Source organism: Protopterus annectens, chromosome 1.part0, assembly GCF_019279795.1.
Source record: "Protopterus annectens isolate FY-2018-M chromosome 1.part0, PAN1.0, whole genome shotgun sequence".
Taxonomy (NCBI): Eukaryota; Metazoa; Chordata; order Ceratodontiformes; family Protopteridae; genus Protopterus; species Protopterus annectens.
Window position 1 is genome coordinate 1,545,139,585 of NC_056725.1, and position 22,895 is coordinate 1,545,162,479.

At 43.6% G+C, this 22,895-nt stretch overlaps 1 protein-coding gene across 1 annotated transcript in view; it reads right to left on the reverse strand.

Annotated features, from left to right (window-relative positions):
• The window catches only part of PSMB1 (proteasome 20S subunit beta 1), a 212,799-nt gene that overhangs the window by 108,633 nt on the left and 81,271 nt on the right, over positions 1-22,895 (reverse strand). The window contains exon 3 of the mRNA XM_044068016.1: positions 10,761-10,842. Within this exon, the coding sequence (XP_043923951.1) occupies positions 10,761-10,842 (82 nt within the window). The remainder of the gene's footprint in view (positions 1-10,760; positions 10,843-22,895) is intronic.

Below are 22,895 nucleotides of genomic sequence, written 5' to 3' on the forward strand. Positions count from 1 at the left end.
GAGATCTGACTGGTGGTCTAATATGGAAAACCCCTTTTAGAAAGGCTTTACAAAGTCTGTGAGCCATAATAGGAGCTCCACATTCTTCCACATGGAAATTTGAAATGGCTGCCAATTGAACTCTTAGTGTAGCAGGAGAAGCACCCTGATGGAATAAGTCCGTTAAAAACTCTAATATATTATTCAAGGGAGCTGTAAAAGGATCCACTTGGTGTGTATTTGCCCAGAATACAAATCGTTTCCATTTACTAGAATATGTTTTAGTAGTGGAAGCTTTATGAGAAGCCACCAATATATCCTGAACTGCTGGCGATAAAAGATCAGACCTGGCTAAGTTGGGAATTGGAGCAGCCAAGCTGCTAGATGGAGGGACAGGAGCGCGGGATGGGGAGCCCCTGACGAGAGAGTCAATAGATCTGGCTCTGGGTCCAGAATCCAGGGTCCCCGAATGCAGTGAGTCTTCAGGAAGGGAAACCAAATTTGACGAGGCCAGAATGGGGCAATGAGGATTATTGTCCTGTGTAGGTTTCTGGCTTTCTGGAGAAACTTTGGAATCAGAGAAATGGGGGAAATGCGTACAGGAGTCCTGGGGGCCAATCGTGAACCAGTGCGTCCCTGGGGACTTCCCCTGGAGGGGGTAAATAGGGCAAAGTAGCTCCTGCATTTGGCGTTCATTGGAGACGCAAACAGGTCGCAGGAAGGCTGGCCCCACGTGCGAAAAATCCTTTTCGCTACTGACTGTTTTAGGGACCACTCGTGCGGTAGCAGAATTGCTCTGCTCAGCCTGTCGGCTATGACGCTGGATGACCCCGGAATGTGCGTTGCTATTAGAAAGCGACCCGTGGACTCCGCCCACTGCCAGATTCTCATGGCCTCTCTGCATAGCTGATAGGATTTGGTTCCCCCTTGCTTGTTTATGTACCAGACTACAGACATGTTGTCCGTCTGAACTGCAATAGTTCCCAGAGGAAGAAGGGGAGCAAAGTGTTGCAACGCTAGAAACACTGCCCTCAACTCTAGAACATTGATGTGCAGATTGTACTCCAAATTGGTCCATTCGCCTTGGACTGTCTGTCCCTGAAAGATGCCCCCCCACCCTATCAGGGAAGCGTCCGTGGTTACCGTAACTGTGGGCGTGGGTAGCACAAATGGCCTCCCCTTGGAAAGGTTGCACGTTTGAAGCCACCAGTTTAGATCTGTTTTGCATGTCTTCGTTATAAGAATCTCGTGTGTTAGAGGTAGCTGTTGAAACGACCATTGTGCAAACAGTAGCCATTGTAGGACTCTCATGTGCAGCCTTCCCAAGGGTATTGCAATAAGGGAGGCTGACATGAGTCCCAACACCTTCAGTACCAGCTTTGCTGGAGATTTCCTTGACAAGAGTAGAAGACGTATATGAGTCTGAAGTGATAGTATCCTTTCTGGGGGAAGTCTTAGAATTAACTGTCGTGTGTTTAATTCTGCTCCTATGAACAAGATATTTTGTGATGGCTGAAGTAAGGATTTTCCGAAGTTTACGGAAATCCCTAGGTGAACACACAGTTGAAGAGTAAAGTCTCTGGCCTGTAATAGTTGACGCTGGGTGGTGGCAGAAAGGAGCCAGTCGTCCAGATCGGAAACTCCTGGAATCCTTGGCGTCTCAAGTGAGACGCTACCACTGCCATGCATTTGGTGAAGACCCTGGGGGCTGAGGTCAGACCAAAGGGCAGGGCTCGAAATTGAAAGTGACTGGCCCCAGCCGAAGCGCAAATGATCTCTGGATGCCCTGGCCATTTTGATGTGGTAGTATGCATCCTCTAGATCTATTGAGCACATCCAGTCGTCCTTCTGTAAGAATGGAAGGATCGATTGAAGCGTGACCATTCGAACTTTTCTTTCCTGACGAAGGTATTGAGGTAGCTCAGGTCCAGGATGGGCCTCCAGTCCCCTGTTTTCTTTGGAACTAAAAGAACCTTGAGTAAGTTCGAATCCTTGCTGGTCCGCTGGGACTGGTTGGATGATTCTTTTTCTAGCAGCTTTGAAATTTCTATAGCTGCTGGCTCTAGATGGGGCGGTACATCTGGGAGTCTTTTCTTTGGAATGGGATGGGATAGAAAGGGTATGTTGTAACCTCTGGTAACCACGTTTTTTACCCACTTGTCTGTAGTTACATTTTGCCAGGCCTGAGGGTATAAAGCTAAGCGACCCCCGACTGCCTCCAGAGCAGGACAGTCGGGCCTCCTCTCAGGAGCGCTGGAAAGGTTTATCAGGGAGTGTATCCCTGTCACCTTGATGTTGCGGACCCCTCTGCCGCCTGGGCGGCGTCTTCCACCTCTGCCCCTCCTCTGCCTCTAGAGGGGGCATCTCCCTGTGTGCCTGAGAAAGCTCCTTGGGGTTTTCGAAACCACATTTTCCCACCACGTTGCCCTTTGGGGTACGGTCTGGTTGGGGTGGAAAAACGGACTCCGACAGCAGACAGAGTCTTTCCCTCCTGTTCACACCGGGTAAGGGTCTCCTTTACTTTGGGGCCAAAGAGAGTGGCACCGTCAAATGGGGCGTTAGTAAAGGAAGACTTGAAGGCTTCCGCAAAGGAACATAAGCGCATCCAGGATTGTCTACGAAGAGCAATCGCTGAAGCTGCTGCCCTACTCGAACCTTCGGCTGCGTAGGAAATCAGTCTCATGGACGAGTTCACAATGGATGTGAGGGTATTAAGTTGTGCTGTCACTTTCTCCGAGACAGCAGCATCTGTAGTACCCTGGAGGGTATCTCCCAACTCTTTGACTAGATCCCTCTGTAGACGTGTAAAATGGGTCAAATAGTTCAGGGATCGCATGGAAAAAGCCGCTGAACTAAAAATGCGCTTCCCATACCTATCCATCGTCCTAGAATCTTTATTAGGGGGATGGACAGATGAGGAAGACTCTGACATCTCCTTTTTCGTGGCCGCTGCCACCACCATAGCGTCCACTGGAACTATTTGTGTCAGGTAGGACTTGTCCTGAGGTGCCGTGATATATTTATTTGGTTTCCTTGGGACTGGTTCCACTGTGTCAGGAGCCTCCCACGCCCTTCGAGCAATTAGTTCCATTAATTCATCAAAGGGCGGAGTGACCCAGGAGGAGGAAGGGCGAGCACCAAATGCCTTCAGCAAAACTGACTCATCCTCAGAAGGGGGAAGGGACTGCCAGTCACCTCTCTGTTTCAGGATCTCCAATATGTCCGAAAAAGAGACATCTTCCGAAGGTGACTTAGGGGACCCTTCTGACTCATCTAAGTCAGTATCAGATGTCAAGGATTCTTGTGGAGAATCCAAGTGTCTCCTCTTACACAATCTTTTCCTAGGGACTTCTTCGTGGGGAGCATCCGAAGAAGCCTCCGAGGAAGAGGGGGCACCCTCCAGGGGTGGCTGAGACACTGGTGCCCGACGCTTGGATGTGGCCGTGGGTGCAGAGGAGGATAACGGCCCTTTATGGGGAGGAGAGGTTGCTTCCACTGATGTGGTTGTCTGGGTAGACAACACCTTCCTCATTAGGTCGAACGCCCCCGGGTCCCGCATCGAAGAATCTCCCGGTTCCGAGGAAATGGGAAGAATCCCCGACACCACCGAAGGCATCGACCCCGAGGATGGAGCCGAATCGATCCACGCCAAGGCCCCGAGGGGGAGAGTCGGAACCGAAACGTCGGTTCGACTCTCGGCCCCGGAACCAAGGACAGACCGTCGGCTCCGAGACTCCGGTATCGGGTCCGACGGAGTCGAGGTGAGAGGAACAGACCGAGAAAAAGACGGTTCTGGACCAGAGGGCTCCACAATCAGTAGATCAGCCTCTTCCGGCTCCAAAGACTGAACAGGTCTCGGAGGAGGAATGGATGGAGACACCGGGAGGCCTTCAAGTTTCGACACCAACTGGGTGGAAACCGAAATAAGTTTGGACAGGGCCGAATGCTCCAATAACTTCTGCACCACGTGATCCACATCGATATCAGAGAGTTTGGAGGAAGAACGGGTCGAAGGAACCGAAGACGGAGCCGACCTCAATAATGTTGAAGGAGGGAGCTCCATCACCGGTTCCAAGACTCGAGGCTCAGGAACCGATACCAGTTGAACACTCGGCCCCGAAGTCTGTGGAACCGGTGATCTAACTTTTGCTGAAGAGCTCGGAGCCGATGACTTAGGCTCCGACGTCTTCGATTCCTTAGAGGACTTTGATGCCTGGTCAGAAGCATCAAGAGCCTCCTGAAAAGAGGGTTTCAATAAACCTCTGTCCATTAGTTTCCTGCGCCTACCTGTCATGACCCTTCCACTAAAAGAGTGACAGATGGAACAGTCCTCTTGCAAGTGGAGAGGGCCAAGGCAGTAGACGCAGGAACTATGGTTGTCAGTCACTGACATTTTCTGGCCACACTGACAACGCTTGAAACCTGACTTTACCTTATCAGACATTATAAAAGTACAAGACAAGTCCAGTAATGCAGTCAAATCCAAGAAAAAATTTGTCAAATCAGAGTAAAAATTGTCAAATCCGGTATAAAGGTAGGCCCCGAACAATTCTAACCGATAAAACAGTTTAACGGTACCGAGAAATTATCCAGTAACAACACAATCACACAGAATATCAGAGAAATATCAAATAGTAATAAGAAATCCAATAAAATATAACAAAGTTATATCTTAGCTTTAGACGCTCGAGCTAGCTCCCAACGATGCGAACGCAGCAGCGGCAAACTAGATCTGAGGTAAAGGCAGAGGGGGATTGTGGGTATTAGATTGTCTCGAGCTTCTTCTCGATGCAGAGCTTGCAAGAGGCCGGCGCGGAGCCGAGGATCGGCTCCGAACCCATGTGTAAGAACAAACGGCGAGATTGAACACTATCACATTAAGGGTTATTAGGAAAATATGTGAGGGATTAGAGGCAAAAAATCAAAGTGGGACGGTTCCTCTCTGATAACTGGTATCTGAACAGAGTAACCAGACAAGGGTGTCCGCTTTTCCATTTTTTATTTGTGTTATATTTAGAACCTTTTTATTTGTGTTATATTTAGAACCACTGGACAGAAAATAAGGGAAAGTTAGGGATATAATACACACAGTAATCAATAAAAGTTGGCTTTATTTGCAGATATTATTTTCTTCTTTCGGCTTTTCCCGGTTAGGGATCGCCACAGCAGATCACCTGTCCGCTCATGACTGGCAGTGGAGTTTTACGGTGTCTAGCTGCCAGCCCGGCGCCCAACCTTCCACAGAAGGCACACACACACAAACTCACACCTAGGGCCAATTTAGAGTGTCCAAACCACCTACAGTATAGTATGTCTTTGGGATGTGGGAGGAAACCGGAGGAAACCCACACGACCACAGGGGAGGACATGCAGACTCCGCACAGAAGGCACCCTAGCCGAGGATCGAACCGGAGGACCTCTTGCTGTGAGGTGGCAATACTAACCACTGCAGGACTTATCACTGTTCTAAAACATTCTGATAAAGTTTCAGGTTTTTTTCAGGACACAAAATGAATGAAGATAAAACAAAGGCAATAGCTGTAAACTACATACCCACACATCAAGTGGTTCAGCAATACCTATATTTATGGGGGCATGATAAAATGAAGCATCTAAGAGTATGGGTTAAAAATGATTCTGTTACGGCAGCTAAGGATATGTGGGGGAAATTACACAAAAGAGGATACAAAAATTGAGAAACTGGAAGCTTTTGCCTATGGAGATGGACAGCAAGATGCCAATGAGTAAAACATGCTTTAGTCTCTAGTTTTATAAACAGGTCAGGTATATATACTTTTTTAACAACTAGAGGAGAAGTTGTGGATAATAAGTAATAGAGAGTTGAAGGATTTTATATGGGAGGAGAAGAGGGTAATAGGGCAAAAATCAAGTGGGATAAGTTGATCCTTCCAACAGAATAAGGTGGTTTAGGAACACCTGATTTGAAGGGATACTTTAGAGCTATACACTTAAGGTTCTTATACACAAGATAAAGCAGAAAGCTACAATTCAAAGTGGAAAGATTATTGTGAAGCAGGGGGAAATTCAAGAAGTAAAGACAGACTGGGATTTTGGATGCAGATCCTTAAGGAGAACAGTAGTCACACGGACTATTATATTCATAAAAGTAGCAGAAACAATACTAAGAACTAAGCCAACACTTGTATGGAGAAAGGAGCTTTTGCTAATAAGGATGACTGCAATGAGGGGTACAGAGAATAGGCAAGAGGGGGCTGAAATTTACTGAGGGAAGCTGGCAAAAGAACCAAGACATTAGGAACAAATAATTTGAGAGGGAAAGGTAACAGAATGAGAAGAGGCCAAGAAGACATCAGGACTGCAGGCTAGAGACTGGGAATGCCACAGTACAAGCAAAAAGAAATAGATAGGGCACCACCTACTCTGACCCAGCAGGAAATAAATTCAGTGCGACTTTTACTCCAGACACACTCATCAAGAGTCTATATAACCCTAAATCATTAAGAAGAATGTACTGAGGGTGATCTCCAAGACCAAAAGTACTTTTTCCATGGGAAACAGTAACACACTGTCTAATAAAAGACTCGGCAGACCCACTTCTTCAACTGTTTAACCTAAATTTAGCCACAGGTTATGTCCTTGAAGCTTGTTTGACATTTGTAGTGATGCCACTAGACAAGTGTAGCAGTACAATTCACCCTGGGAATTATAGGCCCATCCGTCCATTTGACTACCTACAAAGCCATGTAATACACTACAACAGACTTAATAAATTATGTTATCAAAAATTTTAGCAGACTAGACTTGAAGCAGTTTGACTTTGTTGAGGGTGGATCCTTGCTAATGAATTTTGCTCTCTTTGTTGAGAGGGTGACACAGACTGTTGGCAGTCACTCTGTCCATATGGTGTACCTTGACTTGGCAAAGGTACCTGACACCATCCACCATACCGGCATAGTAAGCTTAGTGCTTAAGTACTAAGATGGATAGCAAATTAGCTAAAAGACAGAACACACACAATATGGGTGCCATGTGCCCAAAAGGAGCATAAGAGGGTGACCAGTCATGTCCCAAAGGGCTCAGTCATGATACCTGTTCGGTTTAGTATTTACTTTACTGAGCTCCAGACCATGAACCAAGACTTCCAGCTAGCAAAGTGTGCAGATGACTGCAAAGTTATGTACTTACCATAACACTAGATTCTGTCTTCAATCCATCTCAACATGTGGGTTACTGGATTCAACCAGATCTGTAACCAGCTGATCAAAATCTTCAGCTCTGAAGCTCCACCTCCTCTTCCAGAATGCACTGCATACGCACAATGAATTTGCCCTACTTTACTTGCCTTGTACCTGGAAACCCCTCCCCTACCCACAATAATATCTGGAAATTAGACTGCAAGACCCCGAAGTTAGACATTGGTACAGTCTACAAGATCATCCAACAGCCACAAATTCTACCAGTGACAATTTGGAAGAAGGATGGAGGGAGGCATGGTTATGAAAGACACAAGATGACAGCAAGGAAATAGCATAATGGTAAGTATGTAACTTTCATGTTCAATGTTGCCTTTTCCATCCATGTTAACCTGTGGGACACAGACCCAGCCAGACAACTAAGCAATATTAGGAGAGAACGTTCCTCAAAATGCGGAAGCCAAGAGGTGTCCTGGATCTAGACTGAATATAGAGCTTTTAATGGGTGGCAGCTGCACATACATTATCCAGGGAAACACAACCCAAAAGGCTGTAAATCTGGCAACTGCCCTAATTAATGGGATTTTGGCTTATTGGACAGTGGCATGCCTTAAACAGAATAAACAAAAAATATGCAAACAGAAAGCCATCTAGACAAAGTGACCTTAGAAACCAGTTTACCCAATTTTGGTCTTAGTCTGACCCCTTATTTTGTAAAGTCCTCTCTCTTTCGCTAAAAATCTAACACTCCCTTCAGGCTACATCTCACTGAACATGTCAAGCAATGGGGAAGACTTCAGAGGTAAAGAAAAACTGCCAATGGAGCGGTAAACTGCACACTTCAAATTTAAGAACAGTAAAAACAAATCCAGGTAAAGCACTTTTCGTCCATCTTAATAGACCAGGTCTGTTAAAGTCTGGCTATTAAGCTGGGCGAAAAGCGCTTTACCTGGATTTTTTACTGTTATTAAATCTGAATTGTGCAGTTTACCACTCCGTTGGCAGTTTTTCTTCAGTTTGTTTTTGTTTTAGTATTTTGAGTCAAGACTTCAAAGGTACTTAGCCAAGATTATCACTAGACTAAAACCCCTAAACTACCAACATGACTGGAAGCACAGTCTTTAGTTTCTACAGTAGCTTATAAACTTCTGAGGGGAGATAAAGGACTTGCCTTCCATACCATTAGGTACCCACTGGTCCCAGAACCCCTGTCTTCTGCAAATATCCCGGATCCCCTGTCTTCTACAAATAAAATATCTCCACTAAATACTAGAATTAGGACCCTAAATCTTCATCAGCAGATAAACAAAACATGGAGAGAGACTGACTCATTACACAGTGCTCCCTTATGCGTGACTGGCCTTGCATTCCTCGACAGAGAGGAGAATGTCTAAGGGTGGGTTATGGCAAAGAGTAAATGGGTCGCATGATTCGGTTCTCTTGAATTTTCTGAGATTTTAAATCTGCAAAGCTAGATTGAGCATTCCATTAAATTGTCCATGCCACTTGTCTGAGGATAGATATCCATGATTAGAGACTCCCTTTTTAAACATGGAAGACAAAAAACATTTTAGTACTGGCAAAAACTATCACAGAACTACTAAATCACTCTCAATCCCCTCCCCCATTGAAATACTGAAAGTGCTTGGTAGAAAAAAGATATCACAGCACACATCAGCCTGTAGAATGAAGAAAATTCTGACACCAGTAGTGCTGAGGGAGAAGTATCACTTGGTACAAAAGACCTAGAACCCTATGGCCACAGAAAGTTGCCTCTGACACACCTCAGCTGGCTACATTGCTTCTCATTTTATTACCAAAATATTTCCCATGACTTTTCTTTCCTTTTACAAAATGTACTTTTTCTACATATGCAGTTTGAACTGATCTGCACTGCTTACATACCTCCACGTATGATGGTGCAAAAGGTGATAAGTGCTCTGCTTATTGTGCAAGGATGGAACCAATTAGAATAACACCCATTATGTCTTAGAGATACCAGAAGAGAGACCGAAATCTACTCAGGATTTGTCATGCAGTGCTTATCCCTTCTCCGGAACAAACTTCCTTTCCAAACTTAGCAGTGCAATTTACTATCTTCTTTCAAAAGAGAACTAGAAAATCATTTGGGCATTCATAAATCCACCCTTGGTACGACTAGCCTATCTCTCCTTAAAACAGAGGTAAAGCCTAAGGTGGGTATTGGCAAGGGGTTAATGGCTTCCTGGCACACTTGTTTTGTATATTTTACAACTCCATGACCGGTACATAAAGTGCCAAATAGGATTTTTATCCCATCGGCAAACATATTCAGTCTCTTCTTCAGTTAAAAATGTATCCCGCAAAATTAATGTTCCCTGTATTAGTGCCACTGAGGATTAATGGTGATCTTTAACCTCAATCACATCAACTCATGGAAATGTGAAATGTACCAAAGCTTTTAATGGAAACGTGCAGCACATTAACAGATGCATCCATTAAAGTCTGTGGACCTATCCCTAAGATGATGTCACTGAGGGAAATAAAATTTAGGACACAGTTTCAGTAAAAAAATTTATGAAGATTTTTTTATTAAAAAAATGGTCACACTGGGGTAAGATATATCCTGGCACATAACTCACCAGATGAACAAGCAGTGTGAGAATACAACTAGTAACATTTCTGATTAAAAGGAGGAGAAACAAACAGGGCATCATCAGTACATAAAGCAATTAACTTTTATTCCTCTGGCTAAAGTTTTATTAGATTTCGAGCAACAATCAGTTTTCTCACTTCTAAACAAAATGGGCACTAATGAATGATGCAAAAACAAAACAAAAACAACAAAACATGTTTGAGCTCAGTACTGTGGTATAAAGGGATAAAACCCAGTCTATGACCCAAACTATTACAGATCAATTAGTTGCTCAAGCTCTGAAAGAACTGGCTTACTGGAGTGTGCGTCTCTGTGTCTTATGCTGGCTTGTCCTATCCTAGGGGAAGGGGAATGTAGTTCTGGTTGGCAGTCTGCTTCCGATGAAGTGGGAAGATAATCCCTATGGCCAAAAAACCATGGGATATGGGCTTGGTAATCCCAAAGCACTGACATTAGTTCTCATGAAGCATGTATGTGGGAGCATGCATACTTTACACAGACAGCACAAGATACCCCTATGGTAATGGGGATACTCACTTTAGCCATTAGAGAGTAGGGTTAGGGTCATACCAGAACAACTCCCCTCATGGCTGCCGGTGCAGCAACTGTGTCGCAAACTGCTCCTGCCCAAGAAAAGAATAGACAGCGATAATGCCTTAATGGTCAGCAGGCACGGGGGTGGAGCAAAAATGTGTTCTGAATAACCCTTACAATCACAGATCGATATTTTTTTTTATTTCAACCACACCAATGGCCGAATGCTGAAAAGATCAATGTGAGGGACTGTTTACCCGCAGCCAATATACATCTGTGTAATTCCTATAGCAACAATTCTTAAAACAAACCTTGAAAAAAAACTTTTTCTATAAGAAATCAACTTCAAAATGTATTACTAAACAATTTCTTTAGAAAGAAATCATTATCCAAGAAACCATACTATTAGTAATTTGATTTTGCAAGGGATACATCACCTTTAATCGGGCTTCAATGATTTTTGTTAACGTGAGGCAGTCTCCATGAAAGCCACTGCACCCAAGCACTGTATCTGCAGTTCTGCAACACATAAAATGAACATATAGTTTACTGTGCAATAACTTAAAACTTTCTGACATACAAGGAACAAAAGGCAATACCACTTCCTGAAGAAAAAAATTACACACCTACCATAATAGATTGTTGACAAAGATGGACCTTCTCGTGCCAATCAAAAGTAAAACCAACACGTCTTAGTCTGCTCAGCATTTGAACCCTTTCAAAGACACCAACACCCTCTTTGTTTCCTCATAATGCTCTGTCAACAAGTTTCCTTTTCCAGACCATTGTCTGGTCCTGCTAATGCAGATAAGAAGTAACCACTTTATCAAGCAAAATTCTTCTAGCCCTTAACTACTCTGTGGGCAGGGGGAAAGAAAAATGGATGTATTGACAAAGATGATCCTGCACACAACTTTTACATTTGAGATAAGGGAATCGCTCCTAAGCAACCACCAGGACACAGTCACAAGCTTTATTTACATTTTGGTTACTAGGGTAGAGCACTGCTTACAGAATGACCAACTGCAGAGTCAACCCACTTCTTCCTTTACAATTTCTCAATTTCTGCACTGCTAACTGAGCTAAAAAAAGAGAGCATTGAGAAAGGTTCTCAGTATCCTCAGGGAAATCTTTAAGACACAGCCAGGCATAATTTGAAAGAGATAGCTGGTGCCTGCTGCTCTAGGTGTACCATCCGCAGAATTACGAGACAAACACACAGATTACCCTTACTGCCTACTGCAAACCTATCATCTGACACTAAAAATAATTCTGTGCTCCTGTCAGGAAGCACACAAGCCAAGTGACTGCTACATTTTTTGTCAGCCAGCTCCCACTGAAAATGTAGTTTACGTGACATATACTTCAGTTTTCAGAGTTAGTGTAGAACTTAGCAGATATGCCCACTAACAACATTTCTAACTAGGATTGGACAAGAGGACTATGAAGAGTAGCAGCCACAAAAGGGCTGCTGTCACAACAATGCACTCTGGCTTGCAAGTCTCAGTCCAATAAGTCCAGTCTTTGAAAGACCAAAGAACCTTGTCTGATATCCCTGGGATGGCTGCCACAATATTAGAGTTTCCCACACTGTCTTTGTTACCATTTGCACATTGCATCAAACTGTCCACTGCGAGGAGCATCCAGGAAGAAGGTAGCGGTACAGAACAGCTCTTACATAATACTCTGAGGACCATAGTGCACTTTGTCTAATCACCTCTAGAATCTCCATGAACATGAGGACATTGGTGGTGGGATGGGGTGGCTGGAAGGAGTACTTTCACCCTCATCAATGTTTGGGGTGGATGACTCTTGAGGTGTGCCCTTGTGCTGCCTCTTGCACTTCCTAAAGGGCCTCAGAAGGCATTGGTCTGAATATGAAGAATGTGCTGCACTGGATCTTTAACACTTATCCTGCCTGGGTCCAACTACCTCTCTGTCCTGATCACATACATGGTGGGTGGGCAAAGTGCTTGACAAAGGTATGCCTTGGGTTACAGCTGAACTTTGTACAGGCATTTAATGTAAAAAAACAGGAATATTAGATAAAGGCCAACACTGACGCAATGTCCTAGGCAGATATGGATTAATACCAGAGCCCAGGACTGAAACTTTTTGGGACCAGCATCAAGACCGACAGAAATGAAAGAAACACAATCAACAGCTTGACACAGATTACCACGGCTGAACTGCCAAGTCGACCCAAAGGATGACACTAAGGGCATCACCCTCAAAGGCTGGAAGGTCATATTCATTGTCAACATCAACAGCTTCAACAGAATATGGGCTGACACTGTTATAGAAGGGCCAAAGGATCCCTTAATGCTGGCTGCATCAACACCTGAACCACTGACAAGTGAGTCAAGGTCAGCAAACAGCTCAACTTTCCTAACTGCATGCCTGATATTGCCACTGTTCCTATAAATGGCACATGCTGATGCCTGTGGATCAAAACACGTTGCTGGTATGGAGTTTCCCAAAGAGAAGCAAGAAGCTAAAACTGAAAAATCTGACAAGTAGGAAGGTCCTCTTTCCATTCTAGTACTCCAAGTTGGGGTGGAGAGCATACGCACATCTGTTTCTGGAATTTTACGAAAGCCTCCACCATCTTCTGTAAATTAGCCTTGATGGCAATCTTGACTGGCAAAGAATGTTTGTATGAAACACCTAAGATCTGGTAGTTAAGTCCTAGAGAGAATAAAAGCTTTTGTTAATTTGACAATAGACAATACATTTTCCTTTTAGAAAAGCCTTTGAAATCTTTTAGAGAGGCTATGACAGTTTGTTGTGTCCAACATGGAAAATGGAAATAACAGCTAGTTGCAATGTGACTGTTGAGAAATGGGAGCCCTTTTAGAAAAAGATTTGACAAGGAATTTAGAACAGAAAAAAGCAGAAAATGGATAACACTTTACCTGTTGCCCAAACAGAGAATCTTTTCCATGTGCTGGAATAAACTTCCCTAGTACTCGACTTTGAGAGGTTAACAAAATATCACTTGAGTTGAAAGCCTGGCATGTCTGGCCCCTATTAAAATCCGAGGATCCCTGCAGTTAGCTTTGGTGTGCCTGGGTTTGGGTGAGGCTGCTTAGATGGGCGAGTCAGAACTTGATGGCTGTCCAGTGTCTAGGAAGGAAGCAGTAGGTGAGGTCGGAGAAAGGAGAACCACACTTGCAAAGGCCAAAAAGGAGCCTTACACTATCTTGTTTTTTTTAAACTTTGTTATCACATGATGAAAGGAGGGAAAAAAGCACATAGAAGGCATGGAGGCCAACAGTGGCCAACACTGATGGGATGCTGTAGTCCACTGTTGGCCTCCAAGCCCTTGTTACCACACGAAAGGTGGGGAAAAAAGCATATAGAAGGCTTGGAGGCCAACAGTGGACTACACCATCCCATCAGCGATTGCCCTAATCCCTCTACAGTAACTGCTGCATTTGTGGTTTAGGTACAATGCAAAAAAAAAATCACAGCATGGTTGGCCCCACTGGCTGAAAAAACTGATTACCACTGTTTGCTACAGTGACCACTCGAGGCAGTAAGATGATTCTGCTCAACTTGTCCGCCAACACACTGGAAGTCCTAGAAATATGCATTGCTAAGAGAATGCAATGGGAAAACTCTGTCCACTATCACACTCTCAAGGACAGGAGCAAGTTCTTCCCCGCTTGCTGATGTACCAGATAACCGACATGTTGTCCAGACGGACTGAGATCACATCCCTGGTGAGACTGCCCTAGAAAGGTCTGCAATGCTAGGAGAACTGCTCTAATCTCCTGGACGTTAATGTGGACAGTGGCCTTTATGTTCAACCATAGACGCTGAACAATCTTGCCTTCAAAATGCTCCACCCCCCCCCCCCCCAACCAAGGAGGGAAGCATCTGTAGTTACTATGGCTGTGGCAGGGTCTGGAGAAAAGAGACAACGTTCTAGAAGAGCTATGGAGGTCAACCAACATTTAATGCGAGACTTGTACACTGTTATGCAAATCCTTGCATAGAAAGGACTGATGAACTGGGGCCAAGTGTCCAATGAAGAATTCTCATGTGGCATCTGACTAGGGACACTAATGTTACCATGGAAGTCATCAGCTCTAGTAACCAAAGAATAAGTCTTGCAATTGGTGAGGGGTGTTGAACGCATAAAGCTGTCTGCCATACAAAAACAATCCTAGACCTTGAAGAGACAATATGAGTTTCTCTTCTGTGGGGATCAATTTGCTTTTGGTGTGAGTGGCTGGTCCCCAAATGGTGAAGAAAGTGGAGCAAGAAGTCCCACTGGTGGAGTAGAAGATCTTTGGTTGGTGCAGTGAGGAACCAATAGTCTAAATATGGGGAACACCTGGAATCAACAGCATGAAATGTGTTGCAACAACTGAAATACACTTGGTGAACACCTGGGGGGCTGTGGTGAGACAAAATGGCAGTGCCCTGAATTGGAAAAGATTGGCTTCTAATTGGAAATGGAGAAATCTCCTTGACTGCCTTGAAATCTTGACATAGCTCTAGGATGCCTACCACCCCATTGAGCACATCCATTCATTCTCCTCAACAGATGTAGAATGGACTGAACCGTGACAATCCACTACTTTTGTTTTACAAACTGACTGAGATGACTGAGGTCCAAAATTGGCCTTAGGTCCTGTCTTTTTCAGAACTAAAAAGAAACTGGAATATGCTTACTCCAGATTCTAACTAATATGAGGGACCTGCTAGATGAGCTTTTTTGCCAATAGTTTTAAGAAGTCTGCTGTTGCGAATTCCATCTGATGGGGTGTACTGTGGAAATACTTCTCTTCTTTCAAGGAGGAGAAATAAAGGGAATTACTTTATTATCTGTAGCACCGAAGGATCTGATGCGATAGGTGCCATCCAACTGCCTTCAGAGTGTGGCAGTCAGGCAATCCTTCAGGAGCACAAAAATAATTTTTTGAAAATTCTGCAGAGCCTCTGCCTCTAGGATAACATTCATTGAAACTGTTCCCCTGTCTGCCTTGGGAGGATCTGTCTGCAGGAACGGCCTGGTTGAAACCTTGAGATTTTCTGAACCACATAGTCTAAACTCCTCTCTGAATTTCTGGAAAAGGTTCTCGGAGGGATGGAGAAGCAGATCCCAATGGCAGACAGGGTCTTACCATTGTGCTCACTCCTGGTAAAGAGTTCCCTTCATTTTTGGCCCAAACTGCGTGGAGCAATCAAAGGGAGAATTTTAAGGAAGGCCAAGTTAAAGCCTTCCACAATGTGACACAATCACAGGGATGCTAGAGAAGGGCCATGCTGGTACCTGCTACTCTAGCCATACCATCAATAACAATGGAAAGCAGACACATGGGATACGTTAGACATGGATTGTAAGAAAGTCAACTAGGACTCCACCATCTTCTGAAATGTCCAATGGTAGGTCACTCAAGAGGGACTTCCTAAGTTCTTTCATCAGGTCCCTCTGGAAACGTACCTCATGGGACAGGTAGTTCAGGACTCCTTAAGTGAGAAAGTTGCCGAAGCATACATCCATTTCCAAAATGTGCCCAGTGCTCTAGATTCCTTATTAGGTGGATGCACAGATGTATTCTCCTCAAAGAACTGTTGCTTAGCAGCTGCTGCCACAACCATGGCATCTACTGGGGGACTCTTGCTCTAGTATGCCCCATCTTTAGAAGCACACCAAACATTTTCTGGCTTCTTGGGGATTGGTTCCACAGTGTCAGGATCCTTTCAAGCCCACTGAGCTATCAGGTCTTTGAGTGCATCAGACGGTGGTACTACACAGGAGGTAGAAGAAGACAGACTCTTCAGTGGTGGGTGTAACTGTGGCCAACCCTCCTTGCAGTTTCATCAATTCCAGAATTAAGCAAGGTCTTTTGTGCAACACTCAGAGGTGTGGAAAGCCCCAAAGTGAGAGATACAAGCTTTTTGTGAAAAGAGAAAGGAAAAAAAGCTTTTATTTAAATTTTATTTCAAGTTGCACTTGGTGACCTGTGTGGTGATACTGCTTTTTCTCCATATTTTGTTTGCATGTTTCTTACTTATTTTTTTAAGGTTGTTATGCGACATTAGTCTTGTAGCTTCAGTGGCAGCTGTGTGAAGACTGTATTACTGCAAGATTTTAGCATGTTTTCTACATTACACTGCATTTCTATTTCCATAAACAGAATTCCATGTAAAAGGTAGCTTTTTGTATTCTGAACCCAGTCTGGGGCCTCAGTCTTGTAGTTTTATTCAGTCGTGGCAAGACTGACTGATGTACTGCCAGATTTGAGCCTCATTTAGTAATTTATTACAGCATTTTTCATAAACAGCATTACAGGTAAATTTCTGCAATGTATTGGATTTCATTAGCTGTATGTAGCTTATATACAAACATCAGACAAAGGGATGGCATAGCAGCTTTGCATTATTTTCTGGAAGATAGCCCATTAGTTCATTTTAGAACAGAATTATTACAGTTTTGTTTACTAAATAATTATTTTAGTTTTAACAATGTCGTCTATCACCAGTTACAGGGTACAGCCATGGGGGCATCTTTGCCCCCCATGTACGCCAATTTATTTATGGCTAAGTTTGAAACAGATTATATTCTTAATCAGAAAAAGTTTACTCAGGAACATGTTTTGTTTTATTACACATCTATAGATTTAATATTTGTTTGTGAAAATGGTATAGATAAAGTTCAGAACTTTGTTCAAGATATAAATAATAATAGGTATAAATTGCAGTTTGATGGTAGAAAAATTAATTTCCTTACCATATTGTACATCTTCATTTAACTGGTTCTGATGAGGGATTCATACATACTTCCACACACTGCAAATTTATAGATGGGAGTCGGTATTTGTATGGTACCAATTGCCACCCCCCACACACAAATTCCCTACCATACAGGGAACTACTAAGGCTAGTTAGAATATGTAATAATGAAGTAGATCTGGATAAGGAAGTCTGCCAAACACTATCAATGTTTTTGTGGAGGGGATATTTTGGGGGAAGCAGTGAGGAAAATGGAAGGAATAAACTGTATGCAAAATTATGAGTACAAGAGTAAAAATAGTGGACACGAGATAGATGGTGTAATAAAATGTTTTTCGTTACAACTTACAGTCTTCTGAATGAAAAGATTGGGAATATAGTTTATTATTGGACCTTTTTAAAAAAGTGTGGTAAGCTAAATAGAATAATTTGTAATAGGCCCTCTACCTTATAGAAGGGGATAAAATTAAAAAAAAATAGAGTGGTGAAAGTTTATTTTGTTTTACCAGAAGAACATGCTGAGGTACCTTTAAAGGGGTGTTGGTACTGTGCCCTGTAATAATTGCAATGTGTGGAAATGTACAGTTTCTAGTTTCAGTAAAATCAATGGCAAGAAATTTGAATCTGTTAATGGATTTTTTTGTGATACTGATGGTATTATTTGTCTTAGGTGTCCCTCCAACCTGTTTTATATTGGACAGAGTAAAAGAAAAAGTTTAAAATCAGGTTGCAGGAAAGTACAGTTGTGTACACTTACCATAAGTGTATTCACTGTTGCAGTCATTACATTTGGGTAATCTGCTGGCAGGTTGCCCTCAGTCGGCCTGATTAACAAAGTCTTGGGTCCTGCGTCGGTTGCTGTCCCTTCTTCCATGACGTCAGATCTTCAGGGGTATAAAACATGCAGCCGACGCCATTACATCAGTTTTTCTTGCCCCAGATGTCAGGTGCCCCCCAAATGGGGAGCAAAAAAAAAATTATATATATATATATATATATATATATATACATACATACATACATACATACACACACACACATATACACACACACACACACACACACACATATATATATATATATATATATATATATATATATATATATATATATATATATAAATAAAATGTATATAATTTAAAACGGGGGCTGGAGGGTGGGTAACCAGGACTGCAACAGTGAATACACTCGAACATCTACAATTATGGTAAGTGTAGACAACTGCACTATTCTTCGTGTTTCACTGTTGCAGTCATTACATTTGGGTAGAATCCCAAAGTTATGGTTGGGAGGATGGAATTATATGCACTAGGAGCAGCTATAAGGCCCTGCAGGACAGCAGTGGCAAAGCCAGCTTTGGATTTAGAGAAGAGAGGTAAATGGTAATGTTTCGTGAACGTATGAACTGAGCTCCAGGTAGCAGCTTCTAGAAGGTCTCTGGTAGGAACCCCTCTGAGAAAGGCTGCAGAAGTAGATGCAGCCCTGGTGGAATGAGATCTGATCCCCTTGGGGATAGGTTTACCATGGTGCATATAGCAGAAACGAATACAATGGCTTATCCATTTGGAAATAGTCTGCTTTGAAATAGCCTTTCCCTCTGCCCCTGCAGCAAATGCCACCAACAGTTGCTCAGATTTTCTTAGAGATTTTGTCCTGTTTAAGTAGAATCTAAGTTGTCTGTGTACATCCAATGAATGCAGAATCCACTCACCCTTGTTCTGTGGATTGGGGAAGAAAGTTGGCAGATGAATGGTCTGATTAAGAGCCACACTGGATACCACCTTAGGCATGAAAGATGGATTGGTCCTGAGAGACACCCTGTCCGCATGAAAAATAATGAAAGGCTCCACTGCCATAAGAGCCTGTAATTCTGAAATCCTTCTAGCTGAAGTGACTGCTAAAAGGAAAGCCGTTTTCCAGGAGAGAAATTTTAGGTCTGCAGTAGCAGCTGGCTCAAAAGGAGGGAGAAGGAGTTTTTCCAAAACAAAATTGAGGTCCCAATGCAGGAGTAGGTGCTCTCCTGGGAGGTCTTCAATTTTTTGCCCCTCTGAGATACTGCTTTAGCAAAGGATGAGAGAAGAGGGGAGGGTTCTGCATTGTAATGAGCTGAAATGGCAGAGGCATGGATTTTTATGGAAGAAAAAGGATAGGCTCTTGTGAAGCATCTCTTAGGTATTGCAGAATCTGAGGACTATTGGGCACTGCTGTGCTTATTCCTTGTGACTGGTTCCATGCACAGAATCTTCTCCATTTGTCAGCATAAGATTTTCTAGTACAAGGCCTTCTAGCCTCCAAAATGACATCCATCACAGGTTTGCTGAGGGATGCCAAGGGTGACATTAGTTGATTAGCCACGCTGCAAGATTCATAGTTTGGAGCCGAGTGTGCAGAATTTAGTAGTTCTGCTGAGACAGTAGGTAAGGTGTCTGAGGCAGATGCCATGGAGGAAGGTGTGACGCATTGCACAGGAGTGGGTACAAGTGTTGGCGAGGCCAGTCTGGAGCAATCAGAATCATTTTTGGGTTGTCCAGTTTGACTTTTAGTAAAACTTTGGAGAGTAGAGGCAGAGGGGGAAAAGCATAGACTGAAAGGTATTTCCAGCTGAATGATAGAGCATCCACCTTCCAAGCTTTTTTGTGATGAATTCTTGTGCAGAATTTGTCCAACTGATAAATCTTTTTGCCTCACCCCAGAACTATGTCTGGGCTCCCCTATTTGCGTATCAACATGTTGAAAACTTGTGGTTCCAGTTTCCATTCGTGTGGGTCCATAAGATTTCTGCTTAGTTCGTCTGCCAGAGTATTTAGCTTTCCTGGCAGGAATTGAGCTTGTCAGGTCAAGGCCGTGTTCCACAATGCCATGGCTAGTCTGCAAAGGGGGTAGGAATGTTTACCCCCTGCTTGTTTATGTACCACATAACTGTGGTGTTGTCTGTCTTTATCATTAGTTGTCCTGGATGAAGGTAGTCCTTGAAGGCTAAACAGTGCATTCTGTACAGCTAGCATTTCTTTCTGATTGATATGTAAATGCATTTGATTTGGGCTCCATTTGCCCTGAAAGCACTCCCCTGCCAGATGAGCCCCCCCAAGCATAGTTTGATGTGTCTGTAGTCAGGGTTTGGGCGGCAGGGTTGGAGTGAATGGCAGTCCCTTGTTTTGGTGGCAGGCCTCTGCCCACCACAGGAACTCTAGTTGCCGGCAAGGTACAATAGGAATCATTATTTCCAGGCTATGACAATGTTGGCTCCATAAACCTTTTAAGTACCGCTGAAGTTTCTCATATGCAGTCTTGCATATGGAATTAGAAGAATGCAGGAGGCCATGAACCCCAAGGCTTGCAGAAATTGTCTTGCAGATAGCAGGGTTTTTGTGGCCACCTGTTTGAAGTAAGTCACTAACTGAATTTGCTTTTCTGGCATAAGGGAAGTCATCTGGGCAGTTTTATTCAAACTTGCACCCAGGAATGTTAATTTTTTGAGAGGGTACCAGTTGTGATTTCTTTTCGTTTATGGTGTACCCTAGTTACAAGTTAGAACTCTTTTTACAAATGCCAGATGCTTTAGACGAATGTCCTTGTTTTCTGCCTGAGTTAGACAACCGTCAAGGTATGGACATATTTGAATATTTCTTTGCCTGCAAAATGCAATTACTGGTGCCAGGCACTTTGTGAAGACCCTGGGCGCAGTAGATAAGCCAAAGGGCAGTGCAGAGAACTGGTAATGCAAGTAGCCTGCTATGAAGCGGAGGTATCTTCTGCAAGATTCCTCGATCGGGATATGCAGGTAAGCCTCCTTTAAGTCTAGAGTTACCAACCAGGCATCTTTGCCTAGCATAGGTAGTAACTGTTGAAGAGTCAGCATCTTGAATTTTGGAAAGTCCAGAAATGTGTTTAGAGTGGATAAGTCCAGAATTGGACACCATGACTTGTCTTTTCTGGGTACCAGGAAAAGTCTGGAATAGAAACCTTGTCCCTTTTCCTCTTCTGGTACTGGTTGAATAGCCCCCATGTTCAAGAAGGAAATAACTTGTTTCTGGGCCTCTGCCCACTGATTTTGGGGCAGATCTGGCCATCCGTTTGGGAATGACAACGTGTGGAAATGAAATCTGTATCCCATGGGATACTACACTTAAAACCCATTTGTCCCGAGTAATAATTTGCCAGTTTTGTGCATGAAGTGCCAGTTTCCCCCTCAAAGGGGCGGCTAAAAGGTAAGTGCTTGGTAACTGTAGAGGAAAGTCATTGAGGCTATTTACCATAGGGAGGTGCCTTGTTGCTCCCAGATTTGGAGGTGGAGGCACCCCATTGTTTTGTTCTAAAAGTTCCTTGTGACTGAAACCTGGAGCCTTTGGAATGTCTTGATTTGACTTGAGCGGCTCTCTCGAGGGGACTGGAAAGGACCAGTTCTTAGTAGGCCAGTGCCTACTAAATCTTGGAGGTTACACTTTTAAGAAATCTTTCACAGTTTGCATAGATTTTGCTTCATCTTCCACCTTTTTTTAACACTTCTTCAGCCTTATTACCAAAGAGACGGTCCTGTTGTAAAGGAGCATCCAACAAATTTGCTTCAACATAGTCAGGCAGAGCTTGCACTTTGAGTCAAGCATGCCTTCTTAGCACAGATCCAGTTACAGCAGTCCTGCAAGAGCCCTCCAAGGAATCAAAACCACATTGCAAAGTATGTTTTCCAACTTGTTCAGCTGAATGCAATAAATCCTGCAAAAATCATTATTTTCCACACAGTCAGAGATTAACATCATTTTCTGTTTTAGTCCCATGATATGCTGTTGATATTTAAGCATATGAAATTGACAGTTTAAAGCCCTGATTGCCAAGGTTGCAGAGATGTAAACCTTCTTACCCCATCTATCCAGCGCCCTGGAATCTCTATCAGAAGGGGTAGGATTTAGGTTCATAGGTTCATACTACGCTATCTGCCCTAAGGCATTTATAAGCCTAGCCAGGGTGTATGTGGCTTACACCACCCCTTAGGATGAATACTACGCCCTTTTAGGGTTTAGTTTACCATGCCTCTGTCTAGTAGTGACACAGAGATGACCCCCGGGGTAAACCTACGATCTCCCATCCACTCGTCGAGATTTCTCTTGAATAGAGTCAGTGAGGGGCTCTGCCTAACATGGACTGGGATTCTGTTCCAGAGTGTAGGGAGCCTCTGGGTTATGAATCTGTCCCTCCAGCACGTCCTATTTATTTCTGTGTTGAGGTTTAAGTCACTTGTTCTCGTGGCTCTGATGGATTTGGATTTTCTGAGGTGGAGCATGTCCATTAATTCAGGATTGGACATGGCCTTGTCGTCAGGCACAGATCACCTCTGAGTAGGCGGTATGCGACTGAATAGAGCTGGAGTTTTTTCAGTCGGGCAGCATATGACATATGTTTAAGACCCTTTATCCTCTTGGTGAGGAACTTTTGGGGTCTTTCCAACTGCTGCAGGTGTCAGGTGAGATACATCCCAAATGGGGCATTGTACTCAATCATTGGCCTGATAAGAGAAGAGTACAGGGGCACAATGACCTCTCTTGATCTAGATGTGAAACCCTTTATGATAAGGTGCGCAATATAGAAGGTCTTCCTAACCACTTTGGCAATGTGAGTGTCAAATGAGAGGTTACTGTCAACCTGGGTCCCTGATTACCTCTTCCGTACTTAATGGATTACCGCCTATGTGGTAATTTGTCGGTACCTTGTTTTTCCCAAAGGGTATGACTATACATTTTTTGGCGTTCAGCTTAAGGCCATGGCTCTGGCACCAATTATCCGTTTCTATGAGGCCTCTCTGAAGGATGTTTGTGTCCGCTGGAGTATCA